This window comes from Bos grunniens, chromosome 16 (genome assembly GCF_055505025.1).
Source record: "Bos grunniens cultivar Pamir isolate PY7600 chromosome 16, Bosgru_T2T1.0, whole genome shotgun sequence".
NCBI classification, from domain to species: domain Eukaryota; kingdom Metazoa; phylum Chordata; class Mammalia; order Artiodactyla; family Bovidae; genus Bos; species Bos grunniens.
Window position 1 is genome coordinate 817,006 of NC_141180.1, and position 16,568 is coordinate 833,573.

Below are 16,568 nucleotides of genomic sequence, written 5' to 3' on the forward strand. Positions count from 1 at the left end.
TTTGATTTTTTTTGGAACTGCTGGTTGAAAAAGAGGCTTTTTTGAATACTGGCTATAAAAGTCATCTGGCCTCAAAAGGTCAAATTGGAGGGATATATGACTTCAAATCAAATCGAGGTTAAGATGTTTAGCTAATTCCACTAATTGTAAAAAGTATATCATGTGGTTTGGGGGAAATGAACACGATGCTTTTTGTAACCAAGATTGTTGTTGTTCAGTCTCTGAGTCATATCTGACTCTTTGTGACCCCATGGACATGGACTGCAGCACGCCAGGCCTCCCTGACCATCACCAACTCCCGGGGTTTACTCAAACCCATGTCCATTGAGTCGGTGATGCCATCCAACCATTTCATCCTCTGTCGTCCCCTTCTCCTCCTGCCTTCAGTCTTTCCCAGCATCAAATGAGTCAGCTCTTCACATGAGGTGGCCGAAGTATTAGAGCTTCAGCTTCAGCATCAGTTCTTCCAGTGAATATTCAGGGTTGATTTCCTTTAGAATGGACTGGTTTGATCTCCTTGCAGTCCAGGGGACTCTCAAGAGTCTTCTCCAGCACCGTAGTTCAAAATCATGAATTCTCCTGCGCTCAGACTTCTTTTTAGTCCAACTCTCACATCCGAACATGATTACTGGAAAAACGATACTTTTGACTCTACAGACCTTTGTCAGCAAAGTGATGTCTGTGCTTTTTTAATACACGGTCTACATTTGTCATAACTTTTCTTCTAAGGAGCAACCATCCTTTGATTTCATGGCTGCAGTCACCTTCTGCAGTGATTTTGGAGCCCAAAAATGTAAAATTTGCTATTCTTTCCATTTTTCCCCTTCTATTTGACGTGAAGTGATGGAAACAGATGCCATGATCTTAGTTTTTTGATTGTTGAGTTTTAAGCCACCTTTTTCACTCTCCCCTTCTGCTTTCATCAAGAGGCTTTTTAGTTGTTCTTCACTTTCTGCCATTAAAATGGTATCATCTGTATATCCGAGGTTGCTGGTATTTCTCCAGGCAGTCTTGATTCCAGCTTGTGCTTCATCCAGCCTAGCGTTTCTCACGATGCACTCTGCATGTGGAAGTTAAATAAGCAGGGTGACAGTGTACAGCCTTGACGCACCCATTCCCAATTCTGAACTAGTTTACTGTTCCACGTCTGGTTCTGCTGCTTCCTGACCTGCATACAGATTGCTCAGGAGGCAGGGAAGGTGGCCTGGTGTTCCCATCTCTCTAAGAATTTTCCACAATTTGTTGTGATCCACACAGTCAAAGGCTTTAGCAGAGTCAATAAAGCAGAAATAGATGTTTTTCTGGAACTCCCTTGCTTTTTCAATGATATAGCAGATGTTGACAATTTGATCTCTGATTCCTCTGCCTTTTCTATATCCAGCTTGAACATCTGGAAGTTCTTGGTTCACATACCGTTGAAGCCTAGCTTGGAGAATTTTGAGCATTCCTTTGCCCTTCTTTGAGATTGGAATGAAAACTGACCTTTTCCAGTCCCGTGCTGAGTTTTCCAAGTTCGCTGGCATATTGAGTGCAACACTTTCACAGCATCATCTTTTAGGATTTGAAATAGCTCAACTGGAATTCCATCACCTCCAGTAGCTTTGTTTGTAGTGATGCTTCAAGGCCCATTTGACTTCAGACTCCAGGATGTCTGGCTTTAGGTGAGTGACCACATCATCGTGGTTATCCAGGTTATTAAGACCTTTTTTGGGTACAGTTCTGTGTATTCTTGCCACCTCTTAATATTTTCTGCTTCTGTTAGGTCCATACCATTTCTGTCCTTTATCATGCTCATCTTTTCATGAAATGTTCCCTTGGTATCTCAGTTTTCTTGAAGAGTGTTGAGGTCCTTTAATGGACCGGAACCTGGTGGTCCGGAGTCGACCACTAAGAAAGTAAAGGAGAGAAAGAGGCTGATATTCCTTGGTTTACACAGAAAGCCAGTAAAGCCCCTGACATGGGACTTGCTCTGTTCACAGAGGCCTCAGGTGCCCTCTCGATGGGGTGAAGATGCAGAGCGCCTTCTCGAGAGGGTCTTAGAAGCCCAGGCAGGAAAGTAAACTCAGAGAGCCTCAGTGCTCCAGGGGATCAGCCTGAAAAAGAGAGAGAGGGAGAGAGAGAGAAAGACAGACACGGAGACCAGAGCTCTGATGGAGCAAAGGTGTTTTAATCAACATGGTGTGGGCATATATACTGTCTTACAAGGTAGTTATTCTCAGCAAAGATAAAGATGAAAATTCCAGGCTTACAAAACATAGGCGATCCATATTAAAGAGAGAGAGAGTTGTAAACAATCACTTTTACGGTGTGGTTCACAAGAAGAAAGAGGGTACTTATCACCATATAGAAACACTAATGAAGGAAATGCCCGGATTCCTCAGTCCTGGGAGACGCTTGCCTCTCCTCTTGATTCCTGAATATTCAGGAATTAATAAGGAGCAGAGAATTCCTGACAGATCCAACACAGCACACAGGAAGCCTCCTGTTAGATGCTTCCTGATGGAAGAGATCTCTAGTCTTTCCCATTCTGTTGTTTTCCTCTAGTTCTTTGCATTGTTCACTTAAGAAGGCTTTCTTATCTCTCCCTGGTATTCTCTGAAACTCTGCATTTAGTTGGGTATATATTTCCCTTTCTCCTTTGCCCTTCACTTTTCTTTTCCCAGCTATTTGTAAGGCCTCCTCAGACAACCGTTTTGCCTTCTTGCATTTTTTTCCTTTGGGGTGGTTTTGGTCACGCTTCCCTGCACAGTGTTGCCAGCCTCTGTCCATAGCTCTTCAGGCACTCTGTCTATTGGATCTAATCCCTTTAATCTATTTGTCACTTCTGCTATATAATCAGAAGGGGTTTGATTTAGGTCAGACCTGAGTGACCTGGTGTCTATCCCGGATTTCTTCAGGCAGTTCAGTTCAGTCGCTCAGTCATGTCCGATTCTTTGCGACCCCGTGGACTGCAGCATGCTAGGCTTCCCTGTCCTTCATCAGTTCCTGGAGCTTGCTCAAACTCATCAAATCAGTGATGCTATCCAACCATCTCATCCTCTGTTGTCCCCTTCTCCTCCTGCCTTCAATCTTTCCCAGCATCAAGGTTTTTTCTAGTGAGTCAGTTCTTCGCATCAGGTAGCCGAAGTATTGGAGTTTCAGCTTCAGCATCAGTCCTTCCAATGAATATTTAGGACTGATTTCTTTTGGGACTGACTGGTTGGATCTCCTTGCAGTCCAAGGGACCCTCAAGAGTCTTCTCCAACACCACAGTTCAAAATCATCAAGTCTTTAGTGCTCAGCTTTCTTTATAGTCCAACTCTCACATCCATAGCTTTTACTAGATGGACCTTTGTTGGCAAATTAATGTCTCTGCTTGTTAATACACTGTCTAAGTTGGTCATAACTTTTCTTCCATGGAGCAAGTGTCTTTTAATTTCATGGCTGCAGTCACCATCTGCAGTGATTTTGGAGCCCAACAAAATAAAGTCTCTCTCAGTTTTCCATTGTTTCCTCATCTCTTTGCCATGAGGTGAATCTTCAGCCAAGATTACCTAATTAAATAAATATCCTCTAGTTTGAATCAACCTCTTGTCATCCAGTGCTTGTTTCTAAATGGGATTGACATGAGGTTTATCTGCAGAGGTTTCTGTTTTAGTCCTCTTGCTGGATAGATGCTTCTTAAGTGTTGTAGTTCTCCTCAGAAGCCTGGCTCAGTTCTCCCCAGGGAGATCTGTTGCTGTTTAAACGGTCGTCCATTGTCGTTCAGTCACTGTCCTGTCACTTTTGTGACCTGCCCCCACCCCACCCCACCCCCACCCCGGACTGCAACGCACCAGGCTCCCCTGCCCTTCACTATCTCCCAGAGTTTGCTCAGACTCATGTCTGTTGGGGCGATGATGCCATCCACCCGTCTCATCCTCCTGCCCTCAGTCTTCCCCAGTTGCTCATTATAACTGTAAAATATCCATTGGTATGTTTCATTGAAGACATCAGTTCTCAAACTGTTTGATCTAAGTAATCCTTGACATTCTGAAAATTTCTTCAGGACCCTAAAGAGCTTTCGTTCATAAGTATTATTACATATTACTGAAAAGTGTTGAAACTACCTGCTTAGTAATTCAGTCAAAATAGCAGTAGCCCATTATATGTTCATATGAAACAGGTACTTTAGTGGAAAAGAGCTGTGTACTTTCAGAACCAAAAGCAAAGTGAAAGCAGCCCGTCGACGTGGCATAAAGGGAGGAGCGGCTTGTCCTGCACCTGCGTGACGCTCTGCTCGCGTCTGCCTTCTGTGTCCTGTGATAGGTGGTTCTGATGAATGTATGTGAGGGAAATCCGGGCTCACACGGGTGTCTGTGTGGAAGAGGGGAGTGTCCTAACAGTCTGCTCACATGGCTACGGGTGTTCCAGGTGCTGTGCTGAAATGCCAGCAAGAGTAGCGTCTTAAATATTAGTCACAGTCTGGAATCTGGATTCCACACTGTGGAATCAGTGGAGTTTCCTTACTTTGTGACGTTAAAGTCCAGCATCTACCCTGTGTTTTGAGTGGATTTTTTACCTTGCGTGGTTTTCTCACACATGAATTTGCTTTTGTGGAAAGTATGGGTTCCTTGAGTTACACCGATTTCCAGATGTTAGTATGTATTTCCGTTTACAGTATAAATCACCTTTTTTGATAATCCCACTGATCACATTGGAAAACTGAACATTAGGGAGCCGTCAGGCTCTTGGCAGTTTTTTCAAAGTTCTGGTTTTAATTGGATGGCCAAATTTTGTCATTGGCAAGAAATGCGAGGTTTCCTTCCCTTTGCAGTGACAGGCTCACTTTTCACTTTCGCGCCTTGATTGTCGTAGTTCATCTGTTGGTTCTTCTTGGTAAAGTAGCATCTGTGAAGAAAGCTGCGTGTTCATCTGGCACCTTGGGCAGGTACACAGAGGCTTTGTCCGCAGTCGGCGCTGAGCGCGGGCTGTGGGGAAGGGCCACACGCGTGCTTGCGGTTGTCAGAGGGCGTTAAGGACACTTAGAATCCGTGATTGAGGGTTAGTCACGTTAAGAGTTTCTACGGCTTCTTCAGGGTCATTATTGAGGGAAACCGGCCTCTAGGTGTTTGCTTTGCCCCTCAGAGGCTCCCGGCTCCTCGCCGTGGGGCTGCGTGTCTGAGTGCGGGCCTCAGCCAGTGAGGGGCAAGCCGGGTATTAACAGTGTACACAAGTCAGCTTGACCTGGATAGTTGTTCTCAGCTAAAGTTTTAACTTTCTTTTCTTCTTTTGCGAAGGAGGGGCTAAGAGACAAGTTTTTAAAAAGGGACTCTCATTTGCTGGGCCCTGAAGCATCTCCGCTGCTCTGGGTCCACCGAAGCCTTGACGGTAGTCGCCTCTGTCCACGTGGCTGTCCCTGCTTTTGTCCTCTGGCTGTGCTCAGATGGCCTGTGGGTCTTGTGGCTGTCCTTGCTGGCTGAGAGTGGGCTTGCAGCCTTTGTTCCGGAAGCTTCTCTGCCTTCCTGACGTTGCACAGACACACGTGCCGTGCTGTCTGCAGCTGCTCAGACGGACGTGGAGAGGAGCACACGGCTTCTGTTTGAGGGCTCACTGCACCCTCTCGCCAGAGCAGAGATGGTTCAGCAGTCCTGGAACCTCAACTGCAGCTTCCCGCTGAGAAAGGCGTATTTGAGCCTGTAAGATTCATAGGCAAATCAGTGGTTCCTGACGTCGCTCTTGGATGACGTGATGAAACAGCACTTCAGCGATCACTGTCCTTGGTTAGTCCTCGCGGCACTGTGACACGATCAGTTGCCATCATGCCGCTTTCACAGCTGAGCACTGAGGCAGGGAGGGAGTTGGGGGGTTTGCCTAAGATCCCAGGGCTGAGCAGCCCCCCAGACACCCTTCAGGACGTGGGGGCTGACACGCCTTGTTCCCCGGCTCCGCCGCACCGCCAGAGCCGGGGCAGCGTCCCCACACGCACTTGCTGAGTCAGTGACGGGCTTTTCCTTGCAGGCCTGCATTGACGAGAACCTGGACGTGGTGAAGTTTCTGGTGGAGAACGGAGCCAGCGTCAACCAGCAGGACAACGAGGGCTGGACGCCCCTGCACGCAGCAGCGTCCTGTGGCTACCTCAACATAGCAGAGTGAGTGGCTGGCGGTGTGTGCGGACACACGTGCTCTTCTGCTCTCGAGTCTGAGTTTCACATACAGCCGTGACCGCTCTTTACTGCAGTTCATAAAAGCGGGCAGTTGAATTAGTTCTAAGGAATAATTGATAACTGTGTTTTGCGCAGCTGCTAAATCTGCAGCTTCTTGGTTGAGATTTTGTGTTTGCTCCTGTTTGTAGGTGGTGCGTACTTGTTGGGACGCGCGGGGGTGGCTTCTGCTGGTCGCACTGTCTGGGCTGTTTCTAGCGGCTGTAGCTGGACATGTGCGGGGGCAGACCTGGGGAATTTCTTCACACTCTGTGTAGAAGAGCCCCACCACACAGTGTCTGGGCTGGAAGGGGTGCTGAGTGAGTGTCTGCTGAGTGAAGGCGTGGCCAGGGAGATAAGGCAGTCACATGTGTTCTGGATGAGACTAACTGTGGATTGCTAGGGTAAGTTCTCTACATAAAGCCGTGGTCCTTTGAAAGTCAGATGAGGTGTTTCACGGCCCCTTTCTGCAGGAGTGGAGCCCGTTATAGCCCTCCTGTTGCACAGCAGGGCGAGCTCTGTTGGCAGCGCTGCAGAGGCCTGGGAGCGATCCCTCGGAAGCCTCGCTGGGTCCCGTGAGAGGGTGCCGGGTGCAGGGAGTTAGAGGCGGTGTGCTGACAGACGCTGCGGGTTCTGAGGAGCAGGCGCCCGCAGCAGAGCTCCCCTCCTGGGCGGCCCCTCAGCCCACCTCTGCAGAGACATCCATTTACCTGAGAACCATGAACAGAGCCTGCCCGTCCCTTCTCACTGGTGTTTGTCTGTTCGGCGGCTTGTTTGTGATTCTGACCTCCTACATCTCATTCCGTCCAGGGTTCTGCTTTTCCCCTAGAAGGTGACAGGCAGAGCTCAGCCTGGAGTCGTGCTGGCCCAATCCTAGGGGTCTGTCTTCCTCCTTTTAAAGTGAAGCTGAGACAGACAGTGACTGCGATCGCTTTGTTGCCGTGGTTTCTTTACCCTGGCTTGTGGATGAACATGGTTTCTTTGGAAATAAGTTCAAACTTTTAAGTGTCTGTTGCCGGAACAACCACTACTTTGAGTGAAGTAGACTGGTGAGTCACTGTCTCCTCGGGCACAGGTGGCCAACCCGGAGGCGCGAGCTGGACCAGCCCTCCCGGGCCACTGCTGGCTGTCCTCACCCTCCCCGTGTGTCCCCGTGCGGCTGCATTCCCAGGCCCACAGAGCCCCCCTGCCCCGCAGAGACCCCCAGCCCCGCCCGCAGAGCCCTCCACCCCCACCCGCCCGCCGAGCCCGCCCCCCCGCCCCCACAGAGTCCCCCTGCAGAGACCCCCGCCCAGCCCTGCCCGCAGAGCCCTCCCCCACAGAGCCCCCCAGGGCCCTCCACCCCCTCCCCGCAGAGTCTCCCCCCCACAGAACCCCCCCCTTGCAGAGACCCCCACCCCCTGCCCACAGAGCACCCTCTGTAGAGACCCCCCACCCCCTGCCCGCAGAGCTCCCCCTTGCCTGCAGAGACCCCCACCCCCTGCCCCCAGAGCTCCCCCTTGCCCACGGATCCCCCCTGCAGAGACCCCCACCCCCTGCCCGCAGAGCTCCCCCTCGCCCACAGAGCCCCTCCTGCAGAGACCCCCACCCCCTGCCCGCAGAGCTCCCCTTCACCCGCAGAGCCCCCCAGAGCCCTCCACCACGCCCCCCCCCACCCGCAGAGCCCCCCAGAGCTCTCCACCCCCTGCCCACAGAGCCCCCCGCCTTTAAGGGCCTCGACCGCAGGGTCTATGAGCGGTGTTTCAGAGATTAGTGCCCCGTCTTTCCCTCGTTTTTCTTTTTGTATCTTAAAAACCTTAAAGATTTTATAATTCTTGAGGTAAAAGAGTAAGAATGAGAGTAAAAACCTTACACTCTCATTCCCAGAATCTTTAGAAAGTCTAAATTTCAAGCAAGTGGAAATGAAGAACAGCCAGACTCCCTTTCTAGGGAAGAATCAGTGCATTCTAGCGTGATGACCTTTTTTAGTCTCATATTTCAACTCTGTATGATACATTTTAAAAAGAGGTTAGGGCTGTTACTCCTCTTGGAGTCAGGCCTGTCGCTAGTCAGCTGGGTGTCTTACGTTCCTGTTACCACCAGTGTCTAACTTAGAAGCGGCAGACTGACCCAAATAACAGCATTTAGTTTGGTTTTATTGTTTATATTAGTGGTGCTAATTTATTCTGAGTTTTTGAACACATCTCGGTTTCTTTGTTCACCCCTTAGAATAGTAGCAAAAAGACCTTACGTTGGTGGTGACTTAAGAAGGACACAGAGGCTTTATTTTCTTTCTTTCTTCTTGTTCTTTTCTGGCCAAGCTGTGCATGGCTCGTAGGATCTGAGTTCCCTGACCCGGGATGGAACCTGGGCCATGGCTGTGAAAGCACCGCGTCCTGATGACCGGGCCTTTAGGGAAGTCCCAAGAGAGGCTTTATTTTCTAAAGGCCATGTTTACTGAAAGTGAAAGTGAAGTCACTCAGTCGTGTCTGACTCTTTGTGACCCCGTGGACTGTAACCTACCAGGCTTCTCCATCCATGGGATTCTCCAGGCAAGAATACTGGAGTGGGTTTCCATTTTCCTTCTCCAGGGGATCTTCCCGACCCAGGGACTGAACCCGGGTCTCCCGCCTTCCAGGCAGACGCTTTACCCTCTGAGCCACCAGGGAAGCCCATGTTTACTGAGCTAAGAGGTATTTCTGAGCCTCAGGGTAACTGTAAAGATCCTCAGGATTACAGGAAATATTACTTCATGGACACTTCGGTGGCGGTGCCATGGTTAAGATTCTGTGCTACCACTGCAAAGGGCGTGGGTTCCGTCCCTGGTGGGGGAATTAAGATCCCTCATGCCGCACAGCATGGTCAGAACAGAAAGAAGACTTCATGGGTGATACTTGTTCAGATAACAGTGTGAACCTGGAGAGGCTCCGCCCCCATCAGCCCGCCCCCAGGGTGAGGATGGTCTGGGGCAGTGTCTCACTTGGCACGTATCCCTCTGATTCGGGGAGACCCAGGTCGTTTCTGGACAGGAGTCGTCTCCATCAGGGTCCGAGAACTTCTCAGGAAAGGGAAAAGCAGGACCTTTATGCGCGAGTGACGTTGCCGCTGACCCAGGAGAGAACGGAAAAGGCGTCCGAGTGGAGCAGCTCGATGCTGTGTTTATTTCGAGCAGTGTTTGTGGGTTGCTAGGAGAGAGTGCACGTTGGATGTCACAGCGGTGATGCCCGTGAGGAGGACACAGCTGTTGTCCTGGAGCTGCAGTCAGCTGGGGCGGCGGGGGGGGGGCGCAGAGGCCCAGACTTAGTGCCAGAGGCGGAGTCCAAGGAAGAAGAGGAAAGGTTCGGCTGTCAGAACATGCAAAGGCCTCTAAAAGGGGCTTTGAAAGACATGGAAAGTTTCTAATAATAGCAGGAAAGGGGGGAGGGGAGTGTGTTTCATCAGTTGGAGGGACTGTTGAACTGTGGGAGGCAAGTGAGCTATTGTGTTTGGGGATAATGCGGGGTTCAGGGTGAGCAGAGAGGGTGCAGCTCAGTCCACATGTGTGTGTGCGGAGCTGACTCTGGGGGAGTGTGGGGTTCAGAGTGAGCAGAGAGGGTGCGGCTCAGTCCAGGAGCGTGTGTCCTGCGCTCACTCTATGTATTTTTTGCATTTTGGTTTCCCAGGGTTGGGAGGTGAAGGAGCATGGACATGAAGGGCAGCAGGTGGCCTTAGTGTGGTCAAGGAGAGCAGAGGGAGCGGCTAGCCTCAGCGCGGAGTCTGTCTTCCTCTGAGTCTGTGAGGGGAGAGTGGAGACAGCTGAAAGTCAGATGAGTTCATATATGTGCAATCCACCTGTAAGGTAGACACATTTATGGGTGCTCTGTTTATACCAGTTACTAAGCAGTGAGAAAGCAGTACCCTCGAAAAACGTGCTATAAATCTAATAGCTGCAGATTCTCCTCTGCCAGCTCCTGAATGCAGTGGCCACGCATTATCTTTTTAAATTCTTCTGCAGTGTCTTTAAAACGTGTTGTTGTTTGGTCATTCAGTCGTGTCTGACTGTTTACGACCCCATGGACTGTAGCCCCCCAGGCTTCTCTGTCCCTGGGATTTTCCAGGCTAAGTGGAAAATACTGGACTGGGTTGCCATTCTCTTCTCCCGGGGATCTTCCTGATCAAGGGATCGAACCTGCATCTCCTGCTCTGGCAGGTGGGTTCTTTACCACTGAGCCCCAAGGGGAGCCTCAGTGTGCTAAAAACGTGCACCCTTAAACACAGAAGGGGACCTGTAAACGCTTGCTGCGTTGTGGACTGGTTGAAGTCTAATTCAAGCAGTTTTCTTTCTCCTTTAAACACTTGTATTTGGGAGCCCTCTGGCATTCTTGGGGCTCTCACTGGCCCCAGAGTGACTTGCTGTGGCGCCAAGATGAACTGGAGCTGAAGTCAGAAGATGGGGCCATAGCTCTGTCTTTCAGCTCTAACAGCACCCACGTGGCCTAATCCTGAAATTGTGTAAGACTCATTATATAATTGTACGTGAAAGTACTTTGAAAATCAAAAGGATCTCTGTAAGGTATCAAAGTTATCAGGCCTTTGCTCTTTAGTATTGAACACTGTATTGCCTTTCAATATAGAATCTAATTATTTAGAATATACTCATTTATTTCTTCAGTCATTTAGTTTCGTCTCAGAGTGTAGACTTCATGGAGATGGCTGGTTGAAAGGAGAGTTCCGTGGACGTGTAGCCTAGGCAGATTTATGAAAACTGTAATTGTCCTTCGTTCTGTTTTCGTGCCCTGGCACTGCCTACTGTGCTCTCAATGGGAACGGGGAGCGCTTCTGTGAGAATCACTCCTTTCCGTCTCTTCCGGGGACTCCGTTCTCAGTATTAGCGGTGTCCCAAGCCCTCCTGGAAGCCTGGGTTTGGGCCTCGGCCTGGGGGTGAGCTTTAAGGCTGCGTGTCTCCCTTGTGGTGTTTACAAAGCGCCCTGCCGCCCACCGGGAGTGAAAGAATGGGGTTCAGGGACGAGTGTAGAAATCCCACTTGTAGGCATTGTTCTTACCAAGAAATAGAGACGCTTTTGATCCCAACTGTTGAAGGCTAGTGGAGTGCCTTATCTGGGACCACACTAAAACTCCAGATGGAGGACATGCTCTGCGCGTAGCCCCAGGCACAGGAGTGCCTCTGGTCTCAGACTGGAGAGGTTGATTCTGATTCTGATCTTGTCTGCATAGGTATTTCATTAACCATGGAGCCAGCGTGGGCATTGTCAACAGCGAAGGTGAAGTTCCCTCTGACCTTGCAGAAGAGCCTGCCATGAAGGACCTTCTTCTGGAGCAGGTGAAGAAGCAAGGTGAGCTGAGGGCCAGAGGGCAGGAGGGGCCTGGGTATCGCTGCACGACACTGTCTGCTCACGCCGGCCATTGCTGCCCACGGCACATGTCATGCTAGTCCTCGTGCGCGGATCGGCCAGGCCAGACTCCAGAGGCGCGTGCGGTCGGCCCGCCCCTGCAGCCCTGGGCCGTGCACCTCGGTGTAGTCGGGCGGCCGGTGGGCGCTGTGGCGCTGCAGGGCAGGCTGAGGAGGGGTGCACGCCAGCTCCCGAGTGTGCAGACGGCGTGGGCGTGGCGTTCCGCGGCCCTTGTCCCTCTGAGCACTGGCCAGTCCTCTCTCTGACTTTGCGCCTTTCCTCTTGAGCAGAGCTGAACGTGGTGCTGGTGGGACATTTGTTGCAGCCTCTGAAGTGATCTTTAACCATCCTGATTATGAAATTTTCTGGTAGTTTGTTACAGTGAGGAAGCTAATTAATTAGACGAAGAAACTCTGAAAATACTTACTTTATATTTTCAGAAGAATCCACTTCAGAGAACCGGTCAGGATCTCTGACTGGAGGTCTTTGGGTTCTTTTAATTTAAAAAGTTGCAAGTAACCCTGGGCCTGCATGGCAGGGAGGACAGGCCTTGGGGCGTCTGCCAGAAGTGCCTCAGAGCCGTGTGGGCCCGAGGCTCGGGGACGTGCCTTCCTGCCGGGAGCCCCGCACCCACAGTCTGCGGTCCCCCTGGGGGTCTCTCTGCTGTGACCTTCCTGATGGGATTCCTGCTGGCCGGACGGGCCTGCGTTCACACCACCCAAGGCCGCCTTTGCTCCAGCAGCAGAGCTGAGGCGCTGAGACAGGCCGAGTGCCTGCAGAGCTGAGAATACTAACACTTAATAACTTGTCTGTAATGTTCTGAAGGGAAATAGAATCCCTCGGAAGTGTCTCTGTGCTGACTGCTCCTCAACTCTAGGCCACAGAGCTTCACTCAGCATGTTTCTGTACTCAGGGAAATGAACTTCAGAGGGAGTTAATTTATCAAAGTACGTGACGCCTGAGACTAAGGTTGTTGCCCCGTCTTAGGTGTAGCAAGGGGAGAGGAGGGGCAGGTGGGCCTGGGGGCGACCGCTCTGTGGCCCCGAGTGACCGCCCGGCCTCCGCGTGTTTATCCCCTCCTGTGTTCAGTGGGGGTGGTGACAGCTGCCCGCAGAGGACTGTGGGGAAGCAAAGGTTAGCGTGTGGAAAGGCTGTGACTGTACTGCTGCAGGTGCTACAGAGCAGCAGCCCGCCTGTCTTCAGGTTCTTAAGGCCAGAGTGCCTGCAGGCCTCAGTGGGCCCGCCGTCTGTGTTAGCCCTGTGGCCTCTCCCTGGGGGGCTGCTGGCGGCTGTGAACGCCATGGCTTTTCTGATGCAGAGTGAGTTGGCTGAGCACCAAGCTGCTACTGGCGCTTGGCCCTCAGGCGGGCCTGCCAGGCCGCGGCGGCTGAGTGGCTGTCCGGCATGCCTCCGCAGGGCTGGACCTCGAGCAGGCGCGGCGGCAGGAGGAGCAGCAGATGCTTCAGGACGCCCGCCAGTGGCTCAACAGCGGCAGGATCGCCGACGTGAGGCAGGCGCGCTCGGGGGCCACTGCCCTGCACGTGGCTGCAGCCAAGGGCTACTCTGAGGTCCTCAGGTGGGTCCGCACTGCGGCAGGGACACACAGCCAGGAGCAGACGCAGCGCTGAGGTTCCCAGAGGGGGCACTGTCCTCTCTGCCCTCCTCCCCCGTCGCTGTCCCTCCTCCCCCCCGCCCTCCTCCCCCCTCCTCCCCCCCGCCCTCCTCCCCCCTCCTCCTCTACCTGCTGGGTCGTTCCTGCCCTCCTCCCACTGGCCGCCCCGGCTTCTCCTGGCGCTCTCCGGGGAGCAGAGCTGGGGTGGCCTGGGGGGCCTGGTGGGTCTCCTGCTGCTCGGCGGTTCATCTCCGGGTCCCCTGCACCCCCCACCGAGCCCCGCGGTACAAGCAGACACGCGTCCCTGTGTCCTCTGTGGACTCGTTAGGCTGGTGGCGTAGGTTTCGGGGGAGCTGTACTCGCTGCGGCGGGGCGGTCGCCCGCGCGGGAGGGGTCTGGACTCTTCCATCTCCCCATCCCTGTGCTCCCCCTGCTTTGTGGAGCCTCAGGGCCGCCGGCGGGTGCAGCGCTGGCTGCTGGCAGCTCCGTGTGTGTCTGTCAGCAGGCGCTCTCACTGCTTGTGTCCTGGGACGAGGCTCCTGGTCTGTGTGGTGGGTGTTGGTGCTCCTGTCTTCAGGGCAGGGTTCCGTCGCTTGCTTCTCTGGAGGCCTGCGGCGGTGCTGCCTCCATCAGCTGGGGGTCATGCTGGCCTCCACATGCCCCGCGGCCTTGGAGCCTCAGTGGGAGCCCCTGCAGACACTCCTGCGGTAGGAGGTGGCAGACCGCCCGGAGAATGGGCGCGGGAGGAGGGAGAGGATGAGGGGCCGTGGGCCGGGCCCCGGACGGGGCTCTGGGTGATCTCTGTGCTGAGGGATGACATGGCTGCACCCCAGTGTGGCCTCGTTCGGGGGGGACTCAGCTGTGACAGCTGCGCTGATGCCTGAGAGAGCAGACCTGGGCTCGGGGCTGGGGCTCGGGGCTGGGGTCTGCAACATCAGACAGATGGCTGTGCGTTGGGCAGGGAACCCTGATGCAGAGGATCTGAACGTCTCGTCCGGATTCTCCTCAGACTTTTGATTCAGGCTGGCTATGAGCTCAACGTCCAGGATCACGACGGCTGGACCCCTCTGCACGCAGCCGCTCACTGGGGCGTGAAGGAGGCTTGCTCCATCCTGGCGGAGGCCCTCTGCGACATGGACATCAGGAACAAGCTGGTGAGTGGACGCCCCCAGTGGCGTCCTGGAGCACGAGGCGGGAAGGCCCTGCCCAGTGGCCAGGCCTGCCATCTGGAGCAGGCACCCCCAGCAGCTAGAGCCCTGCACCTGCCCCATCCACCCACCTACAGGCACATTCGCCTGGTGACATGAAACCCATCTGCTGACTCTGCTTACACCGAAGCCCCTGAAACAGACAGAAAATGAAAAAAGAAAATGTTCTTACCTTAGCGGAAGTGAGCAGTGGGGAAGCCCGAAACCGCTGTCGGGAGAAGTGTGAAATGCTTCAGCTTTTCATTCAGAAGCGTAATAGCTGAGCCCTGCTCACGTCCGTTCGTTAAAACGTGACGACGACAGCATCCTCGAGTTTGGTGAACGTAGTGCTGTCCAGCCTCGCTTCAGGCAGGTTAGAGGCCCTGCAGCTTCCTCTCACCTGCTGCTGCGGATCCGGAGGCCTGGCTGTTTGCTCAGGGCCCGCTCCGGTCTGCCCCGCCCCGCCCCCCCAAGGTCTGTGGGCCCGGGCCCTTCGCTGAGCTGTGGCCTGAGGGTCTCACTTAACGGGCTGCTTCCTGTGACTGGTCTTAGTGCCCACGCCTGGGCCTCCTTCTGAGGCCTCTGAGAGCCCCTTGTTGAGTTCATTGTAGCAACTGTGAGCATTTGGAAGAGATACAAGTAGAGATTTCAATTGATTATTTGCCGAGAGACGATAAACACTAGAGGTGAGGTGAGGATTTCCTGCTCACTGTTTCACAAAACGCAAAGCCCTGTGTCTGTGGGGTCCCCTGTCTTACGCCTCCTCTCTGATAGAGGAGGGCCTCATCCTGGTGCTAAGTCGGCGAGTTAGGGAGGCAGCGGTCAGAGGCGTGAGGCGAGCGCCAGCTAGTCCCCGGGTAGAGGTGTGTGACCGCGGCGTCTGTCTCCTCGCCAGGGCCAGACGCCGTTCGATGTGGCCGACGAGGGCCTGGTGGAGCACCTGGAGACGCTGCAGAAGAGACAGAGCGTGGTGAGTCTGCCTGGCGGCCGCGTGGTCTGTCTGTCCGCGTCCTGGCAGCGGTCGCTGTTCCTCCAGGAACTGTCCATTAGAGGAAACACCCCCAAAGCCACTGCTGCAGAAGTTCACTCATTGTCTTGTATCACCAGCTGGAAGGCAGACATGGCGATGGCAGCTCTGGTTGCTGGAGTTCTAGGAAGTGAGTGTGGCGTGTTGGAGTCAGTGTTTTCCAAACAGGGAGTACTGAGTTGAGGATGTCTTGTGAGTTCCTTATTGACTGAAGGGACTTCTTTCTTTAAAGGAGGTTGACTACAGGGAGGAATATGTTTCTTTCTTAGAAAGCAAGCAAACCCACGAAGCTCAGAGATGTGGCCTGGGCCGGCGCTTGGTCAGTGATTCATACCTAGCCCAGGTCCATCCGATGTCCAGTCGCTCCCTTCCTGCTCTCCTGAGTGTGTGATGGTTTGCTCCTGGGCCCGTGGCACAGCACCTCTCAGGAGGACCATGGAGGCTTGTGCCCACGTCCAGGCACAGTGTGGAAGCCCTCCCAGACCGGGGTGAGCAGGGAGTGAGTCACATTCCACTGCAGGCGGGCTGTCGGTGGGGAGGACGGGGCCGGTCACCGCAGGGCTCGAGCAGCTAGCTCCCCTTGGGGTGGAGGAAGGTCACGCTCTTGCTTTCCTGTGTTCCCCTCTGCGGGGCCGAGGCTCGGGTTCAGAAGGGCGTGCAGAGCCATTCTGAGGGGAGAGCGTGGGGCTCCCGGCGCTCAGCGCCGTCGGGCTGGGGCGGGAGAGGCCTCGCTGGGGAGCCCGGCCCCAGAGTGCAGATGCACTGGGCCCAGTGGGCTCCGTCACTGAGCAGTCACAGCCTTGCTCACATCAGAGTGTGATTTTCACGGTTACGTGTTAATTGTTTTATGAATACTTTATTCTGAAAGAGTTTTGGGGCTCACGTAGGAGTTGCAGAAATACAGTAGAGAGTTCCCACGTGTGTTTTACCCAGTGTGGTTTGTCTATGAACACGAATAGTGTCTTCACTAAATGACATCTTCCCACCACTGGGAGTGCTGCCTGCCTTTGCCTCCGCATAACTCTGGGATCCAGGCATAAAAATACATGTTGTCTGGAGTGTGTGTCTAAGTGCTGGGCAGGTTTTCCTAAGGGCTCGTTTCCCATTTGACACCTGTTTCTCTGTAGAAGCCTCGCCAACTTAATTCAGCATCAGATCATAGAGCGTTCTCTCACAGGTGCTTCTGGCGCCTCACCCTTTGGAGTGAGGTTT

At 53.3% G+C, this 16,568-nt stretch overlaps 1 protein-coding gene across 14 annotated transcripts in view; it reads left to right on the forward strand.

Moving 5' to 3' along the window:
- The window catches only part of PPP1R12B (protein phosphatase 1 regulatory subunit 12B), a 167,377-nt gene that overhangs the window by 39,710 nt on the left and 111,099 nt on the right, over window positions 1-16,568 (forward strand). For 12 of the 14 annotated variants that reach the window (XR_015142914.1, XR_015142915.1, XM_086343019.1 and 9 more), the window contains exons 2-6: window positions 5,980-6,110; window positions 11,355-11,473; window positions 12,947-13,106; window positions 14,152-14,296; window positions 15,225-15,299. Coding sequence is in view for 11 of the 14 variants with exons in the window: in XM_086343019.1 (XP_086199145.1) it covers window positions 5,980-6,110; window positions 11,355-11,473; window positions 12,947-13,106; window positions 14,152-14,296; window positions 15,225-15,299 (630 nt within the window). In the remaining 3 variants the exon portion in view is untranslated. Of the gene's footprint in view, window positions 1-5,258; window positions 5,742-5,979; window positions 6,111-11,354; window positions 11,474-12,946; window positions 13,107-14,151; window positions 14,297-15,224; window positions 15,300-16,568 lie in introns of those variants that run through there. The other 2 variants (XM_086343017.1, XM_086343024.1) reach the window with 2 other exon arrangements.